The following is a 20,438-nucleotide window of genomic DNA, read 5'->3' on the forward strand; positions in this document are numbered from 1 at the left end:
GGTCTAAGACAGTGGCCTGCAGTGTTTTTAGTGGTCTAAGACAGTGGTCTGCAGTGTTTTTAGTGGTCTAAGACAGTGATCTGCAATGTTTTTAGACTCCACAAGGCCTTTCATAATTTCTCTGGATTTAATAAAAAATCAAATCATAGGAAGTATCCTTGTACAGTGGAAAGAGTACTGACTAGAACCAAAAGGCCTGGTGTCAAAGGCTACCTCTGATACTGCCCAAGGGAGACCTTGAGGAAGTCACTTAACATGCCTCCCTATACTTCCCTTTGCTTATCTGTGACTTGAGGGTGCTGGACTGGATAGCCTCAGAGGTCCCTTTCAGCTCTGTTCTAACCTATAAAACTGAAAAACCTGAAATATAGATCACAACCATGCCTGGTGACCCCTTTTGAGACCTCGAGCTTTCCTAAATACCATCCAAATAGGTCAACCCACGTAATTATGGTTTACCCATATAATTCAAAACTCCTTAACGTCATCTGGTTCTCTGATAATCTGTAGGTAGAAAATGCATGCGAATTGGTGTGTGCATGTGTGTAGGGGGAAGGTATATTTGGAAATAGTAATATAGTGTTTATATTGTTTTTCTAGTGCAGGAGTACTGGGATAATTTAAAAGTGCAATTTCCCTCCTGTGGTATTTCTCACAGTTCCCTAAGGAAAGCCACATAGAACTAGTGTTAAAATTCAAACCTTTATATGTATCCTGTGCCCCTCTTGCAAGCACTACAAGGAAAACAATGACATGTGAACAAAGCTCTTGATAATTCCATTCCACAGCTGACTGCAGAATACTTAGTGCCTTCTTGTTTCCCCCCTACATTTCTCTCCAAAGATGTATCTCACTTTAACTTGACAATTTCCAAGTCCCAAGCAATACAATCTACTTTTTTTTAATGTCCTTCAAATCACCCCCCCCCCATCGGTTCAGTGTAAGTAGGAGGCGCTTTTAAATTATTTTCATTCATAATTTTTTTTTTGTTTCAGATTAGCCATGACGTGCAGCATTTGAGCCTTGTTAATTATATCCGCATTCAGACAGACGCATTTCGCATATGTACCACATTAGAAAATTCACTGTTCGTCGTTTCTCAGCTTCAACATGTGGGATCTTATGTTGCACAATTGAAAGAGCCTACAGAGTCCGGAGAAGCTTACTAGTAGCTGGGGGCGGAGTTATGTCGTGGCCTGAGTCTACCTTGTCATAAATAAATAAATAGAGCTGCCTTAGTCCCTCTGAGGAGTAAAAAAACACCGAAATTCTTACCCACAGTCCGGGAGCACTACGGAGGAGGTGGTAGTGGAGGAGGGTGCTGTGAATTAAATGCCCAAGGATGGGGGCAAGCGCGACAGCTTTGAATGCCCCCCAAGTCTGTACGAATTAAGCCTAAGAAAACTTGGGGCAGGGGTATCTGGAAATGGAAGGCGAGTTTTGGAAGCCGGCACTACGCACGTCGGCGCTGACAGGCAGCAATATGAAAAACAGCCCGGACTTACCTAATAATTAACTTGCTATCGGGTCCCTCACTCCCATCCAACATGTGTGTTGAAATGTTGCAGAACGCGTGCGCCGCGCAGGGCTGACCTTAGGATTTCAGCACGCTCGGTCCGGCAGCTCCAGGAACCTCCCGGGGGGGGGACTGACATGCTATCCAGTACGTGCATTCTTGGCTGAAGGGGCTCCCATGTTGTGTGCCGTCTCCTTCCTTCTGCCCTTCTTCCTCCTCCTCTTAGCATTCTCCTGATAGAAAATGCATTCGTGCTTGGCCCCAGGAAGAGGGGAGAGGGAGGGATGCACTTGTCGGGTGGGCGCTTTCCCTTCACCGGATTCCAGTTTCCGAGACCACCTCTTCCTCCCTTCTCCCTGCCGCCCCAGCAGCCACCGCCGCCAGCCCTTCGGAAAACGAGCCCCGGGTCCAGAGGCTCGGGAAGGAGAAGCCCGACGCTCCCTCTGCCCCTGCTCACGGGTATCTCACCGCCTGCCTGCAGAGTGAAAAGTTGTTCTGTCCAGTGGATCGTCAAAGTTTAACTTTGAGGGGAGGGAGAAAGTGGAAAGCACATTCAGCGCCTGTTGTCGAGATCTCCTCTCTCCCCCAGTGGGCCCCGAGCCTAGTGTTTTTATTGATTGCAATCACTGGGGGCTAGCTTGCTCTCAGAAGAAACACTGTGTAATGTGTTCTTTCCTGGCTTTCATTAAAGAAACTCAATGCACTCTGGTCGTGCTGCTGAGCTTGCCTGGCAACCTGCCGACTCTCTGTGGTCCTTCTTTCCCTGGAAGAGCCCCAGCTCGTTGCTTGCTCTTTCTATCCCCCCCCCCTTTTTTTTCTTTCCTTTGCTCCAGGAAGGATTTCAAAACATCTTACTCGCTGCCTTACCTCTCTGTTCTAAAGGAGGACACTTGTAAACAAGGAACATTCACTCAGTAGACTTTTTTTCCTTAATGAGATCTTATAAGAAGTTTGTGGAAATTAGGTTGCCCCCCTTTCGCGTGCTTTCTGAAGAATTCAGCAATAACTTTTTTTATTTTTTTATGTCTTCTGTCTTGAGACCTGATCCAGTCCCACCTTCCTACCCCCTTCCAGTGAAGTATGTGCTTTGCACATAGTAAGCACCGTGTAACCGTTTGCTTGGACTGAATTGTGGCTGAATTGAAATTGGCTTTTTATCCCCAGAACCCTAAAAAAAAGAATTGGGTTAGTTATAAACACAACTTCCCTCCAGAAACTCTAAGGATTGTTACATGTGTGTGCTGTGTCCATAAATGCAGACATTGCATGCACACGTCAAAGCCTTGAGTTAATCTGGAGGTTGATTGTTTCACAACACGAGCCAATACAGATCCCCAGATACCAGGGAAGTGTAAATATCAGTACATTCTCCTTTCCTGACTTCTCACCACCACTACCACCCCAAGACAAGTAACCAAGTCCCACTATAATAGGGTGCGCTTATTTTATCCGCATGTTTGTATTCATAGTAAAAATTACTAAAGAAAGAATTAGGAAGACATTAAGGAGTGAAATCCCCCTCAAGTGTCTGAGATACTAATAGTTACATTCTGTTCCTTTTGAAAGCAATTATTCACCGGAGGGAGGTGGAATATTCTGCAAAACAGTTTCTCCTCATGTTTCTATTCCTTGATATGTACTAAAGTAACACACTCATTCCCTAGTCTTCCTCATGACTGCTTATTAGGAAATAGTGGTGGTTCCCCTCCTCCTTTTTTTCCCCTTTTGAAAAAACCAGTTTCTCTCCTCTGGCATAATTAGTAAAAAGTTCTTAACATTATTATGTGTCTGGTTGACAAAAATCACGAAGACCTGCCATCTAGAGATATTAGACACCAAGAGCAGCATCCAAGTTTAAATTCAGGATTTCTTTGGCATGTGGAAAGTTTTGTATTTGTATATATGAACATTTCTGGGTGTCCAGATGCACTTTTCCCCCGGTGTATAGACAATGGTTGAAAGGCGCCTTTCCTGGATCTGAAAGATACAAAGGCTTGTTCTCATTTAAATCTGGCTTCCTGCAGAACTCGTTTGAGGTTTTTCTGCCTGAGTTGAGTCTATAGAAACCTTTCCAAATCAAGTTAATGTAATTTCTTTTCAATGTCTCTTGCCAGCAGTTGTAGTAGTAGTACAAGTTAGTTTTTATTAAACAGTTAGGTTTTTCTAAAGCAATAGGTTTATTTTCTTTTTCTGCACAAGGTATCATTTTAAAACATATTTAGTCAATGAATTGAAATGTCTTCAGTGTTCCCAATTCTGGAAGGGTGGTCTTTTGGGGAGAAGAGAAGGCAAGAACCTGTATTTTCAAAATTCTCACTGAATGATAGGCAATATTTTTATTGGCCTAAAAGCCAGTAAAGATTGAACTGTTTTCATGCACTTTGAAGTACAATCGTAAAGACTTTTCTAACTGCAGAGCAGCTTATGTTGCAGGGAAAATGTTTACTTTGATTTTTAAGTTCACTTGGTATAAGAGTGAAATTTAAGACTTTCTTTTTACTTGTATTGACTCTGTTTATAGATGCCAAGCCTTAGCATTGTAGAGAAACAAGAGCCATAAATTTATCATAACTTTCATGTAATTTAGCCTTAATCTGTGTATTGGAAGGTACTGCTCTGCCTCTGCCCATGGGAAGTACTTAATACATGTTTGTTGTTGTTATTGATGCTGGTGATAGTCTTGCTCAGAGGTTTCTCCATACAACATGACCCACCACTGCCATTGTAGGTTTTCTTTTCCTAATTGATTGGAAAAGGGCCCAGACCCTAGAGGATTTGATGGGTTTGAAATTACATAGACTCATGGGGCTGTTTATAAAGGGGTCCTGTTTAATCATTTAGTCTATCCCCCTGCCTCCAGGAAGAACTATCAAAAGTTCCCACTTTAGACAGATTGTTTTCTCTTTTTTAATCTTAAAAAAATTATCCAGAGCGGGGATCCTGTTTGCTTTTCAGTCAGAGTCTTCCAAGTCAGGTAGTTCCTCCTAATAGCTAACTAACCCAAGAGTCCTTTCTGCTATAATTTGAATTCATTCCTTTGTTTTATAACCTCAGTGGGAATGAAGAAAAGTTCCTCAAGTGGGGAAAGAGGAGGGAAGGGAAGGGGACTGTAAGAGAGAAGGGGAGAGGTAGAAAGAAAGAGAAGAGAGTAATAGAGAATGGAGAGAGGAGGAGGAGAGAGAGGAAGACGAGAAAGCAGGGAGGAGGCTAGCAGGGGAGAGAGAAAGGAGGAGAGGATTATTTTTTCCTGTTGTTAATCCAACCTGTAAATGAATCCAAATCCTGTTTAGTGGTATGGTCAATTTAACTAAAGTTCCAACCATTGCCTTTCCCTGGCACTTCTTTCCCTTCTGCTTTCTCTCCCGTGATGCCTCCTGTGTGCTAGGACTAGAGTCACATATGACAGGTAACCAGCTACTGCCTTATACTCATCGGCAATGCTTTGATTTAGGAGTTGTCAAGACACATCATGTGAAAAAAACTGTTGGTATTTTTTTTTCTTGCTCTTTTAAATCATCCTCTGGATAGTTCAACTCCCCAAATCCAAGGGAAAGCAGCTTGAGTTCCTCATAGGTTTTTATTTCACTCCCACACTTCTTTCAAAATTTCTGTGTTCAGTAAGCTATTTAAAAGTTTTGATGCAACCTTAAAGAACTTTGAAGATACACATGATAGTGACACGAATGTCAAAACTGTTATTTACTAATTAAAACCTCCTTCTCTGTGGGAACATAGAGCCTGGATCAGCCACAAATGGAGAATGTTCTCCAACAAGATGGAAAATTGGACTGAGTGATATATCCCCAACAATGATGGCTAAGTTGAAGCTGCATATCCGAGCTGCATTGTTTTAACGCACATTTATTATGCTTTCATATGGAACTATAACTTATATCCATCATGTGTTCAACCAAATTTATTCATTGTTGAAGATGCATATGCTCATAAAGACTTTATAAACACTTGGTAGTTAGTGTAATCCTACAGTCTTGTCTCCTTAGTCAGACCATGACATCTCCCTCCCCCTGCCCCACCCTTGACATTGGGTGGTCCCTTCGACATACCTCTCTCCTTCCTTCCCATCCTTCCTGACTTTGGCTTTTCTTCCTGCAGTCTTTCCCCATGTGTTCTGATGCTGAGTGGGACTGTGAAACTAATTGGACTCCTGGAACACAAAGAGGCTTAGTGTTGCCCATGAACTAGCTCCCTAGACTAATCCCTCAGTGTTGGACTCCACCAGTCCCCCTATACTAACACTGTGTTAGTGTTCCTCAGAATGGCTGAGGTCCCCTCTGCTTACTTTCCTGCTATGGGGAGGGGGGGGGTCCCTGAGAGGAGGAGGGAAGGAATTAATGAAAACAATAACAAAAGCCACACCCAACCCAAAACAGAAATACTGGGCCACTTTGAACCCCAGGGAAGTGTAACATGAGAATTGGAATGGGTTTGGCAAGGGGAATTGGTAACATCCTGAAGCAATAAGATATGTTGATGAGAAAGTGCAGAGGCGACCACAGCCTTGGGATGATTGGAACCCCAGAGCCTCAGTATGGAACAGCCATTTGCCATCCATCCACCTAGATATTACAGTTCTTATGGCAGCTCTCCAAGGTCTCTTATGGCAGGACTCCTAAAGACAGTAATGTCAAAGACAGCAAGATGGAGCCTCCTAATAGTAATAGTAGTGATAGCAGCCTCAGTTCTTTGGTTTCCAAGGCTATTTTTGCATTCAGTTGTCAAGTCAAAGTGTACTTATTAAGCACCTGCTGTATAACAGTTACTGTGCTAAGTGTAATAGCTCCTGTTCTCAAGGAGCTCACAGTCTAATGTCGGAGACAAACATTGCAAACATTAGATTTAGGCAGGATAAATTGGAGCTGCTTTTAAAGAGGAGGCACCAGCAGTAAGAGCCTGGATGATTCAGGTGATGGATCTCTTGTAAAGGCCAGACTAACTTTAATAACTAGAGTATGTCTGCCTGATGGTCCGTGAGATGACTTACACTTAGAGTCACTGTGTCTGCCAGGCTTCATGGCCTGGGATTAGAGGAATTTGTGGAGGGAGAGGTGTTCAGGGGGCTGGGGCTGACGGGATCATCTCCCCGTATGCCTGGTTTGGTGTTGCTTGAAGAGTCCAGAATGCCTTTTGAAAAAATAATGCGTTGCTGTCAGCTCAGTACAGTCTCAGTCTCAGTAGAATCTATCTCTGTCTAACCCCACATTGCATTGATGTCTTTTCTACTTTACATCTTCTTTATATGGGCATTAGCAAATAATCTCCAGCTCTCTGTCTTCCCTCAGTTCCAGAAATGTAGATCAGTTAAAAAAAAAAAGAAGCAACAATGGCAACACTGTATACCTTTCTGCCATTAAAAATTTCATCTTTCATCATCCATTTTATGCTTCTGATGGTGTTGGGAGTGATGAGAGGCCTACTTTTATTCTGCACTCAGCCTTAGATATCAGATGCAACCCAGAATTGTCTCTCTGAGCCAGCTTTTCATATATTATTTCTTCAGTTGGAGTGGAGCCAATTAATAGAGTCTGGATGGACAAGAGAACAGAAGATTTTCCTTTGACTGTTGTGACAGCTGCTTATATGCCCAACCTTGGTATTAACAGCAGTTATCATTTCTCCCATAAGCAGTTTTAGGAGTGTACTCTTCCTTTTCAGAAGAGGCCCAGAGAAATGTAACATTTTGGCTAAAGTCACACAGCAAATTAGTGGCAGAGCTGGCACTAGAATCCAAGTGTCTTAACTGTCTACCAGTCTTCCTTCCTTCCTTCCTTCAAGGCTTTTCAGTTTAAAAAATTAAAATGCATTTTGTATTAATGCTTTTAAAAAATTCCTGTTACTTCCCAATGACTGTACACACACACACACACACACTTCAAACTTATATCACAAGAACAGTTAAACAAAACAAATGAGCAGATTAATCTTAACTGATATTGACCCCCTTGCACATCTGTAATCCACCACCCAAAGGAGAGAGACATGCATCCCCACCAGTCCTTGGAAGTTTGGTCACTGCATTGATTATGATTCTAACTTCACCTAGTCTAGCTATCTTTTACATTTCCAAAACTCTGTTACACAAAAAGCACTGCGTATTCATTGATGTTGGCCCTGCCAGTCTAAGGTATCATGACCAAGAAGGAACATTTGAGTGTAAGTTTGGCTTCTTTCCTCTCCTCTCAGTCAGTCCTGGGCTTCCTGTAGCACATGTGATCTGTCTGGGTGCCACATGTGCTGGAGGTCCATTTATCCATGGGATCCTCACTATAACAGCTTGTGTGCCATGGAACAGTTCTCTAGATGAGATGGCATTCACTGTCACATGGCCATTCTGGTATGGCTGGCATCTAAACCCATTGAGATGGGGTCCTCTGTTACACCAAACTCCACATTGTAACTCATGCTCTAGGAAATTTCTAGTACATTCTCTCCCCACCCTCCATCATGCCATTCTTGACCCCACTCTCCATGCCATTCTTGGCACAGTTGCTGAGTGGATTGTACCTGTTTGGCCATGGTCCCATGAAAGAGCTATGGCCTGAGCTATCCATTGCTAGTGGTGCCATATTTTCTTTAGAGTGATAGTAAATAGTAAAAGCATAGACAGTTGTTTTTTTTTCTGGTTTGGGGTTGGTTTTTTGTTTTGGGGTAGGTTTTTTTTTGCTTTTTGGAGGGGGGAGGGAAGGGCAATTGGGATTAAGTGACTTGCCCAAGGTCACACAGCTAGTAAGTATTAAGTGTCTGCGGCTGGATTTGAACTCAGGTCCTCCTGATTCCAGAGCCCAGTGTCCTATTCAGTGTGCCACCTAGCCGCCCCTACATAGATGATTTAAAAAAAAATTTATTTCCAGTTCCAGATTCTCTCCTTTCCTTCCACCCCTCTCCCCCATCCATTGAGAAGGCAAGAAATGTGATACCCATTATACACATGAAGTTAAAAAAAAAAACCGCAGGCAATGTTAAAAGCAAAGACGATATATTTTTAAAATTTTATTTTTAGTTCCAAATTCTCTCTCTCGTTCTACCCCGTCTCTCACCCATTGAGAAAGCAAAGAATATTATTGATAATTATATGCACATTTTAATTGTACATATATATGTATGTATGTGAAATTAAAAAGCTAGAGAATATTCAAAGCATAGACCGGGCTGAGTCTGCATTCCTCACCGTCCACTAAGCCACAAGTCCTCAACCAGAATATTAAGATCTGTTGGCATAAATAGAAGCTTTTCTTCCTGACCAGGGAGACAGACTTTGGTTCTAGATCCAGCTCTGCCCCTGGCTTTGTAAATTTGAACAAGTTACCTAAGCTCCTTGGGTTCCTTTTTTCTCATCTAAAGAACTAGGAGGTTGGACTAAATGAAAGTTGAATGACCCACTCCTACTCAGAGTTTTATTATACACAAGTAATCGCAAGACTTAAGGAAATGAAAAAATTGCTATTCTTCACCATGAGAAACCCCATCTTCAAAAGAATGTGAGGCTAACCTTGCATACTCATTATCATCAAATCATGACTTAATATATCTGGTGAAGATTGAATATTGGATGGATATTTCTGATACAGGATACAGATATCACCCCATGAACAGCTTGTCATGGCTTTGCCCTTGACTCTGAGCAGCGGTATTACCAAGAGAGATGAAAATTGGAAGAGATTTTGAGATCTTGACAGCCCTTTCCAAATGATAATATTAGGCCTGGAAGAAACGCTGATAATGAGGAAATTGTATTTAAAAGGGTTCTTAACATTTTTTGTGTGTCCTGGGCTCTGGGAGTCTGGTGAAATCCATGGGACCCTTCTCAGAATAACATTTTTAAATGCACAAAATAAAACTCAGAGGATTACAAAATAAACCAAACGTCAGTGAAAGTAATGATGTATTTATTTCCCAACCCAAGTTCATGGACCCTCTGAATTCTGTCCAGAGACACCTTTGGGGGTCTATGAACCTCAGAAAAGAACCCTATGGAAAATCTTTTTGGAAAGCAAAGAATTGCTTGGATATAAGATGAACCTCTCATTTTCCTGTTTTGTAAGGGCAAAGTACTGCATGTCAGGTTAAAGTAAAGTACATAGAAATATATGGGTAGATGTGTATATACATATATGTATATAATATATGTGTTATATATGTGTATATGTATGTGTTTATAAACACACATACTCTGTTTTTTGTTTGTTTTTGGAGAGGGAAGGCAAGGCAATTGGGGTTAAGTGACTATCCCAAGGTCATACAGCTAGTAAGTGTCAACTGTCTAGGCCAAATTTGAACTCAGGTCCTCCTGATTCCAGGGCCCGTGCTCTATCTACTGCGCCACCTATATACCCCCATACTCTGTTTTAAACAGACAAAAATTGTGTCCATGCAAGGCACAAAAAAATTTGAGCAGAGTGATCTTTTCATGACAATATAATGTTGGTGGGAAAAGCCCCATTTAGCTGATATTTTTATTAGGGAATAACAACCCCACATCTACCAACCTGTCCCATTGTAATGCTATATTTGTATTCTACTCTTAAGTCTTACATTTCTCTGAAAGCACTTAAAAAACCTTGGTCTTAGTCTCAGAATCATTACATTTAAGAAGATAAGGCAAGCCTTTTTTTGTAACAGCAAATACAACAGCATTTTACAGCCTGAGAGAGAGCACAGAACTGGCACTTTTTCCTCTTGGGGAGAATGGTAGGGGGAAATTTAGTCAGGCAGCCATATTCAGCCAAATCAATTACAGCAATTACTATCCACTTACAAAAACAGGCCCACATCAGTTGTGATGGGACCTTCTGGAAACAAATGAATTGAAATGATTAATGTCCTGGCTCCCAAAGGGATCTTGGCCAGCAACCCAGAAGTCAGAGGAATATCAGGAAAAGAAAGGAGCTGAGTACAGTGGCAAGATCTCTGAACCAAGAGAAGTGAGTTAGAATCTTCACTCTCCACTTAGTACCTATGTAGCCTTTGGCTCAGCCCCTCCGGGCCTTAGTTTCCTCTTCTATAAGATGAGAGTGTTGAACTAGACGACCCTCAAGGTCCCTTCTTGTTCTGAATTGGGTTCTTAACCTGTGTATTTTAAATACACACATGTGTATATATGCACATGCATACATATATTTTAAAATAGCTATTTCATAATAATTTATTTCCTTTATAATCCTTTATATTTTATTTTATGCATTTAAAACCATTCTTCTGTGGAGGAGCTCCACAGGCTTCGCCAGAATGCCAAAGGGTTCTATGGTAAGGTAAAGAACCCCTGACTTTTTCTTAAAAGTGATTGTATGACTAATCCCCTAGTGCCTATGGGAGAGTAATAGCGAGACCAACCCTAGGCATCATCATAAAATTGGTGCATTGTCTTCTCCCCTCTGACCGCACTTCCTCCAGCATTGATTCTGTTACCCAGTATTCTGTCTTGCCCTTTTTTTCCTTTGTTGAAGAAGACCTGAAAAACTTAGGCTTTTTTTTTGGGGGGGGGGGGGGCGTAGGTATTAAGGACTCCTTCCCTGAGGAAAATATTTGCATTTTAAAAGACTACTAGTACTTTACATATTATATAACCAATAGGCAAGGTTAAGTTATCTTAAGGACAGGTAGGTGGTACAGTGGATAGAGTCCCAGGCCTGGATTCAGGAACACTCCTCTTCCTGAGTTCAAATCTTGCCTCGTATACTGACTGACTGGGTGACTTTGGGCAAGTCGCTTACCCTGTTTACCTCAGTTTCCTCATCTGTAAAATGAGCTGGAGAAGGAAATGGTAAACCACTCCAATATTTGTACCAAGAAAACCCCATATGGGGTCACAAAGAGTCAGATACGATTGAACAGCAATAAAGATGAACAAGGCAGGTTGTAATGGTAAAAGTTTCCCTGATAATTTTTAATTATATTATCCTACCTGAATAAAGTTTTATCCAAAATTGCCTATCTGGTGGGTATAGTTTCGGCTTTAAAAAAAAAAAAAAAGGTACCATTTTCCTCTTTGCTTTTTCCTTTCTAAAGCCACATAGAGTGTTACCTAATTGAAAAATGACCTGTCAGTTTGCAGAAATGAAAAAGAGTTGTAGTAGACTGTGATGTTTATAAAACTGATCCTACAGCTAGACAAGAGATGAGAAATGCATAGGTTTTTTTTTTTTAGCAATTTGATTATGACCACATGAACATGTGTTCTAATAGTAAGAAATTCAACTTTTTTCTTAATTAAAATTGCCTGGTATACTAAAGAGCATGTTTTTAAAGCATGGTTACTTTCCCCAAAAAAACAAACTCTACTCTCCTCCCAAAAAAATTCAAAAAAAAATTTTGTTAATATATATACTTGGATTTGGAGAGGAGCTTTTGAACATAGGTTAGAAAGCAAAAAGCTGAAAAAGAAATGATGAGTAAGAAACTCAGTTGTATAATGTGTTAGAAACACCCTTCCTCCTTACCTTGGATGGCATCTGGGCCAGCTCCAGCTGCCTCTGCTTCTATCCTGACTGATCTGATCAGGATTTTTTCCTAAAATAATCTTTCATCAGAATATTGGCCTAGCCTAGGGGTTGATATAAATCAGTTACATATACCCACAGCACTCTTAGTTCAAGTCCTCTCTGCCTCCCACATTCACCTGATCACCTGACTTTAACCTTGATTTTTAAACTTGACTTTGCCCCCCAGATTGAGAGAAATAATGAAATCTCAGCATATGGTATCAGGCTAAGCAAATAAGCAGATGTGATTATGTTCATGTTCTTTGTTGGGGGTGGAGGAGGGAGGGAGGAGGCAAGACTAGGTATTTGTAAGCCTCAAGCAATTGGGCAGGGTTTGAAAATTACACACACATTCTGTTGTTAAACACCAGAGACTTTACACCTTTACTGTAATACATGTAACTTGCCTATATATTTATGCCTTTTTGTCCAAAGACCATATTTTTTCTAGCATCATAGGTTAGAAGGGACCTTAAAGATCACTCAGGCCAACTCCCTCCCATTTATGAATAATAAGATTCAGAAAGATTAAGTGACCTTTGCCCAAGGTCACAGTAGAAAATGGCAGAGATAGGTTTCAAAATAAAGTTTTCTGCCCCCCAGAATGTGTGTGTATACATATATATTTTGTGTGTATGTGTATATGTATTTATATATTTATATGTACATATATGTATGTATATATGCACACATATACTATATATATATTATATATAATGTGTATATGGTAATATAAAGAAGCTTGTTCCTTTATATGCTCCATGCAGACTCCTTTTCACCCATCTCATACACCCACTTTTGATCTAACTGGCTATCTACTTTTCCTGCCCTTTGCCCCAAACTTTGATTTCTATAGTTTTATTGATTATTTTGAATAGAGGTATAGGGCTTCTTAAAACTTCTCATAACAAAACAACCTTGCATCAAACTCAAGAACATTTCAGAATTTCCTAAATGAGATCGATATTCATCACTTAAAAGATATCGGACTAGCTTTGCACAAAAGGAAAATAAGGTAGATGAAAAATGCCTTTTGTGGAAAATATAGTATCTGATTGAATTGGACAAGCTATGTAGTTAGTTCATCTCTTCCTATCTCACAGACGGTGCCCTGGGCTCAGAGTCAAATCATAGGCAGGTCTGTTCCTGGAAAAATTTCATAGCACTTTGAATGATCCTTCACTTCTCCCTTTTTAACATTAATTTTCTTCCATCAGTTCTTAGTGGCTGTGTATCAGGAACACCATTGTCTCTGAAGAATTTAAGTTTCAGGTCACCCAAAGGGTAAATGAGAAGGAAGTCACATCCATGGTTATTGTTAATAGGCAGCAACATTTTTGTTGTTGATGTTGAGCATTTCAGTCATGTTCAACTCTTCATGATTTCTTTTTAGGGTTTTCTTGGCAAAGATGCTACAGTGGTTTGCCATGTCCTTCTCTAGCTCATTTTACAGATGAGGAAACTGAGGCAAATGAGGTTAAATGACTTGCCCAGGATCACACAACTAGTAAGTGTCTGAATCCAGATTTTAACTCATGAATGAGTCTTCCTGATTCCAAGCCTAGTGCTCTATCCATTGTGCTACCCAACTGTCCAGCAACATATTACCGAAGGAAAAAAATGAAATGTATAGGATGTCACCAGGAAGATTTATGACTGGAAAGGAAAGTGGACCAGTTATGCAGCAAGATCAAGAGATAATCATTGAACAACTCAGGTTTACCATTGGTATCCATGCAATGCTGAGAGATCTAGTAGAAAGACAGCCCCCACCACCACCCCAACATGCGGAGACCTTCTGTGGAGGAATTACTTAGGATATAGGCAAGAGCTGCACAGTACAAGAAGGGCTGAGTTATGATCTGCATGATTGGAAGGACTGACCATATCATAATGAGATCCCAAATATAGTCTACAATTTTCATATACTTGGCATGTATCTTTAGTGATGGGGTTGGAGAAAAACCTGTCATGTCTGCATGAAGGATGTGGGATTGCAATCAGTCTCTTTATAGGTGATGATACTAACATATTTTCATGCCAAAAGATGCATTTTTCACATAGCCTGAGATATTTTTCATTAAGGAGGGTCATTTTGGCTGTGTAAACACAGCAAATCCTTCATATCTGAAAGTATTACTGTTGCTTTCAGTAATGGTGAAGTTCTGTATATATTATCCTTAATGTTATGCCTGGTAGAGATAAGAGAAAGCATGGTCTTTGGTGTTGGCATACCTTTATTTGAAGGGCAGGTGTTGTCATGTTGGAAGACAAGAATTACTGTGTTTCGTTGCAAATACCCCATAATTCAGCACATTTGAGGCACTTTGGATTTACCTTGATAGCAATGCTAAAGTTCCCTTAACTCAGGAGTCCTTAACCTTTTCTGGGTCATAGGACCCTTGGGCAGACTGGTGAAGCCTTTGGGATCTTTCTCAGGAGAATGTTTTTAAATGCATCAAATAAAACTCATCGGATTACAAAGGAAATCAATTATATTGAAATAATTATCAAAACTTTTTTTAAAATATACAGACCCTAGGTTAAGAACCCCTGCTTAACAGGATAAATTCCCACTTTTAAGAAAGAAAAAGAAGAGGAGGGTTGGGAAGGAATGAGGGAGAGCAGCTCTTTCTTTTGTTTCAGATGATCCAGAAGAGGCAAAGTTGTTAAGCATGAGACAAAAGTTGTCAAGGGATTGGCATTTTATGAGAGGACCTGGTGGGGAAGTCAGAAAGGGGAAGCAAAGTGAAGGGGAGAAGAGGCAGAGAAGCAACTTGTTTTGTTTTTACTAGAGTCTTGGGAGGGAGGTTAAAGAGTTTTCAGATAATAGGAGGAATGTGTGTGGGGGCAGGGAAGGTAATGAGCAGTGCTTTGACTAGAAATATAGAGTAACTATTCTTTGCCAATAATATTGCAGTCTTGTGCCATTGGGTCTTTTATATGCACAAGCTCGTGAACAAATAATAAACATATTTGCTATATCATTTCCCCAACCTCAATTAAATGGACTGTTAACTTCTATGGAGAAAATGTAATATGGTGGAATGAGTCGGTATGTGGGAGTCAAACCAGGGTTTGATTCTTTGCTCTTCCTTAAATGCATAACTCTAGGCAAGGCATTTAAATTCTCTGGGCCTCATTTCCTTCATGTGTAAGATGGGAAAAATACTCCTCTCTGCCGCAAAGAATTGTAGAAAAAGGGACAGATAGACTTGGATTATTATTATTATTATTATTATTATTATTATTATTATTATTATTATTATTATTAAGCAGCTCTAGGAATGGTCTTTGAAAAGCTACAGGAATGAAAGTGTTTGTGGTTTGGGTCAGTTTGGGTTTTTTGTTGGCTTGTTGTTTCTGTTCTTTCACCCCTTCCCCCAGCAGCCTTGGAATGAAAGTTACTGCTTATTAAATGAAAATTATTTCACTGCAGTACAATAGCATATCAAAGGGTTACCCCTTACCTTTATCTCCAACCTGATTTAACAGAAGCTGTTAGGAGTAGGCAGAGATAGATAATCTGCCTAAAACTTTCTCCCCGGTTAATGTTTGCAATTCTACCCCTAAGAGACATTCCTTTGAGTTAAGCTTTGGGTGCTCTTCCTCTCTCTCCTGCTCTCTCTCTTCTCCCTCTCATTTCCCTCCCCCCCATCTTCTCCCTCTTCTTCCCCTTCACCCTTCTCTCTCTCTTCCTCTTTTCAAAAGGCAGACTGGAAAGCATTCCACCTAATGTTGCCTATGCATTGTGTATGATCCATAAATTCAGTTTCCTCTGGAACCGAAGGAGGTGAAGCTTTGACTGGAAAGCATCACGAGGGCCGGGGGGAGGGGGGTGCTTAGAAGGGTGAAGAGAGGAACAGTCCATAGCTTTGCTCAGCATGCCTTCCTTCCACCCCCTGCCCATTCACACACCCTGGCTTTTTCATTGTAGGATACCTACCTTTTTTTAGCAAGGCAAAGAGGAAACATATTAGTGATTGAATTGTGAAAACTCATAATATGGCAGCTTTCTGCCCCTTAACTTTCCCCATGGTTCTTGCCTGCATGTTTGGGAGTTCAAGATTTTTTTTTTTCTTTTATAAAGATTTAAACTGTCGTAACAGTTTTTGATATGCTGGTCACATGACATGAATGAGTGAATAAATAAATGAATGAATAAGTATTAACTCTGTACCAGGTACTATGCTGAGCACTGGGGATATGAATTTTAAAAAGCATGACAGTATCTGTACTTGTGAAGCTTATGTTTTAATAGGGAAAGACTATGTATGAGAGAGTGGTGGCCAGAGAGGGATGTTTTAGTTTGGAAAGTCACTGAAATGGTGAGTGAATTCACAGGTCAGTTTGTTGACATGTCCTTTCCAGAAATGATCGTGTTGATTTGATTATTATTCCCAGAACAAGAGGTAGAAGGTCAAATGTTTGGAAAGGTCAAACCCTTGCAGCTTCCAGGTAAAGAGTTTATTGCCACCTAGACTGTAAGAACTAGGAGGGTCAGGACAATGTACCTACCCCCAATGTCTCACAGTATCCTATGCACACTAGGCCCTCAATAATTGTTTATTGGATGGAACTAGTGCCTCTGATAATGGGGAAAGGTGACTGTGTTGTCAAGTACAAATTAACATACAAATGTTTATACCCTTTAAAAATTATTTTTGTCTGGCCAGCTAGGTGGCACAGTGAATAGAGCACCCGCCCTGGAGTCAGGAGGACCTGAGTTCAAATTTGGCCACAGACACTTAACACTTACTAGCTGTGTGACCTTGGGCAAGTCATTTAACCCCAATTGCCCTGCCTTCCCCCTCCAAAAAAGCAAATAAAATAAAATAAATGTTTTAAAAACAATTATTTTGTTTTTACATCACTTACTTCTCCTAACATAACCCTCCCAAAGAACCATCACTTATAACAGAAATTTAAAAGATTGAAAAAAATGAGTCAATAAAACTACTGGATGAATTCCAAACTTATTTGCAGTATTCATTCTATCCCTGTAGTCCCTACCTCTTCCAGAAAGGGAGGGAAGTGAATTCTCATCTCTCTCCTTCTGATTTGGTCATCGTAACTTGACAGCATCCAGTTTGGATTGTTTTGTTGTTTTTGAGTTTGCTGTCATTGTGATTCTTGTTTTCCTTGCTCTGCTTCTTTCACTTTGCATCCGTTCATATAAACCTTCACATTCTTCATGTTCATCACTTCTTGCAACACAGTAATATTCACAACTTGCTTAGCCTCTCCGCAATCAATGTTCCCTTGCTTTGTTTTCCAGTTTTTGCTTCTTCAAAAAGTTCTGCTATAAATATGTTGGCAGAGCTTTCTTTTTATCATTGACCACTGTGAAGTACATGCCTCTGCTTTTTTCAGTGACCTCTGCTCTCAGATGAACAGAATCCCAGGGAATTGTGAACACTATTTCTTTTAAAGTGTTTACTTTGTGAATTTCCCTTCCTTCCATGGAACTAACACAGGATTTTGGGGTTTATTTTCAGGTGGCTACAGTAAGTGATGAGGAAAAGGAAGGTGAGCAGGAACTGACACCAGAGGAAAAGAGAGCCCTGGAAAGAAAACTGAAGAAGGAAAGGAAGAAAGAAGAAAGGAAGCAGCTTCGGGAAGCAGGGATTCATGTTGTAAAAGAAAACCCTCAAAAACCATCTGGAGCTGAGTTGGCCTTGGACTATCTCATTAGGTAAGAATCTTCGCCAGCCACCTCCCGGATCATCCCTCCACCTTATTGATGCCACTTAGGAAACAGAGACCTAGTTGAAGGTCCCAAACTAGAGAAACCAGCCTAACCTCTTGAAAAATTTCCTTCTGGTCATTGCTAAATACAGTATATTGTTTCATTCCAGCTGGCTTGTTTGAATAGTGTAGTCCAACCCAAGTTTACCTGAAATGGCTTCACATGCCTTAACTGTCTCTGGGATCTTTAAAAGGTGGCACAGAGCCCAGTGAAAGTCTGTAAAGAGCCGTCACTCTATCCTAAAGCCTTAATACAGATGGCATTGCTTTAACTTTTCCATAACAGGAGATCACATAGTTGCATTTAATTTAACCTAGAGGACACTGGGCTGTTAGGAAGTCCCACATCAGAGAGACTGCATGTTAAGTTGCACAAAGTATGTGTATTTTTAGAACCTGAGTATTTATAATCAGAGACAGAGGAAAGGGACTGTTGTAGATGTTCCCAGACCCTGGCAAAGGTTTGATATTAACTAAGCTAACAGCTTTGTACATGGCTTTTTAGATGCTTATGGAAAACCATAAACCATGGGCTGTGGCGAAATTTAAAACCATTGTTAATTTAATCCCTTTTCCAACTAAGTCAGGTCACTTGTCCCAAGAAGGGCAAAAAGTAAGGGATTGTTCTGGCTTGTTGTTGTCGTTGGTTTGGTTTTATTTTGTTTTGATTTCCTGCCCACTGGAAACCTCAAGAAGTAAAAAATTCTCATTCTAGAAGATAAGATTTTCTAGTTTCCTTTAAAGCTCAGCTGAGATACTCTCTACTACAGGAGATCTTTCCTGGTTCCCCCAGTGGTTAGTTCTTTTTCCTGTTCTCTCTCCTTTCCTTTTCTCCCTCCTTTCTTCCCTATCTCCCTTTTCTCTCCTAGGGAATATATTCCAAACAATTTTGGTTAGGTGCACACGGGCCCTGACGATGAGCTTATCATTTCTGTATTTTAAGCTGTGGTCCAGAAATCCAAATTCCATTCTCAGAAACCATCTTAACCAGCTGTTTGTGAAAGTTCTACCAGGGAACATGAAACCCTGGAAGATTCAGTGATGGGTCATCCCTTTCTCCTTTTTTTCTCCCTCCTCTCCCTTTTTCTATCACTCTTTCTTTCTTTTCCTTTCATTTGAGGAATCTGGTGTCCTCCTAACTTATTCCCTATGAAGATTCCCAGTGAAAATGATATTCCCAACTAGGGACAGGTATGTTTCTTTTGCTTAACATTCGTTATGAAGGAAAAGCAAGTCAACCAGTAGCTTGGAGCAGGGATGCACAGCACCAAACGCTAAGATTCTGACCCTGAGGAAATAATGGGAAGGTGATTTTTGATTTGCATTTGGAGGAATTTGTTTTATTTTATTACTCAGTTAAACTGTTCTCTTGTCAGTGGTGACCATGAAAGTTAAGTTAATTAAATCACTTACCCTCTTCAAGTCTTAGGTCCTTTTCCTGTGAGATGGGAATGATCACACTTAGACGACTTTGTAGGTTTCAGGCTTAGATGAGATGATGAATTTAAAGTGCTTGGTAAACCCTGAAACAGAAGACGCACCGAACCAATAACTTTTAGTGGCCTCCACGTGGATGCTGATGGAAATTGCTCCCTTTAGAATCGTGGCTCACTTAGCTGTGCTGTTCATTGATTGGCATAATAGCCAGGCAATAGATTTCCATGTAGTCTGTCCTCCCACTGCCCTCATCCTCCTCATTCCCTTCTAACCCTGAGCATCTGGAGGCACTTTTGCTAAATCACCAGGTACACCTGACACCTTAAGGAACCCTTGGGTTCTACTTCCTCTTTTTATAGTATACGTTCACTTGCATTCTGAAAACCAAAGTTTCTGGTTCATTGAATACTTTTATTAAACAAAAGCAGCCATTCATAGCTGTATTTGTCTATACAGACACCTAATAATAATGGTAGCGAATATTTATATAGCACTTACTAAGTGCCAGACACTGCCCTAAGTGCTTTACAATTATTATCTCACTTAATAAAGCATACTTCTGTATTTTAAAGAGCATTGATTTTATCAATGGGCTTATTCCCTCCATTCACAGGGATCCTAGCCCCTAATTTTCTTAGTAGGTCTTTGAGAGTTGCTGCCATTGAAAAATCAATAACCCTGCAGCCAACCTTTGAAGCATAGCTAGTTGGGCTCTCAGATGACAGACAGATACATACAGATACCATCGCTGAGCCCATTCTCAAAGTCTCCCAGGCAGTAAGACCTGCTGGGGCTTGAACTTTTCTTGCACTGGTACAGCTTTCAGGAGCAGCTGGTTAAAAAGATGTTGTCTGAAAATATAGGAGTGACCATGCTCCTATCAAGGACGATATATACATAACAATGACTGTTAAGAAGGTGTTTTCTAGGAGTCTTACAAATCCAAACAACAGTATTGTTAATTGAAAAAGAAGAGAGAGGGAGAAAACTACATATAACCATAGGTGTAGACATATCCACTAACCTAGGTGCCATAGATAGTAGTTATAGTATAAGAATAGCAGTTGAGACACCCAGAGTTCATGGGAGACAAAATCCAACAAAAAAGCTAATAAGAAAATCTGTGACCTCGAATGTCTATACACAAATGCAGAACATATGACTAACAAGTAAGACTAATTAGAGATTCAAATGCAGAGCAACAAATTTGACCTATTAAATATCACTGAGATTTGGTGCCA

At 40.4% G+C, this 20,438-nt stretch overlaps 2 protein-coding genes across 4 annotated transcripts in view; one reads left to right on the top strand and one right to left on the bottom strand.

The window, feature by feature from the left end:
* Window positions 1-2,635, bottom strand: part of GPR146 (G protein-coupled receptor 146) — a 90,807-nt gene extending 88,172 nt beyond the window's left edge. Inside the window, exon 1 of the mRNA XM_069084834.1 lies at window positions 1,506-2,635. The gene's annotated coding sequence lies outside the window, so the exon portion shown is untranslated. The remainder of the gene's footprint in view (window positions 1-1,505) is intronic.
* The window catches only part of CUNH7orf50 (chromosome unknown C7orf50 homolog), a 340,684-nt gene that overhangs the window by 243,352 nt on the left and 76,894 nt on the right, over window positions 1-20,438 (top strand). For all 3 annotated transcript variants that reach the window (XM_069084839.1, XM_069084840.1, XM_069084841.1), the window contains one exon: window positions 17,511-17,707. In XM_069084839.1, coding sequence (XP_068940940.1) covers window positions 17,511-17,707 — 197 coding nt within the window. The remainder of the gene's footprint in view (window positions 1-17,510; window positions 17,708-20,438) is intronic.

Source organism: Petaurus breviceps, unplaced genomic scaffold (genome assembly GCF_028583685.1).
Source record: "Petaurus breviceps papuanus isolate PSGF00001 unplaced genomic scaffold, PetGlider_PUasm1.0 175, whole genome shotgun sequence".
NCBI lineage: Eukaryota > Metazoa > Chordata > Mammalia > Diprotodontia > Petauridae > Petaurus > Petaurus breviceps.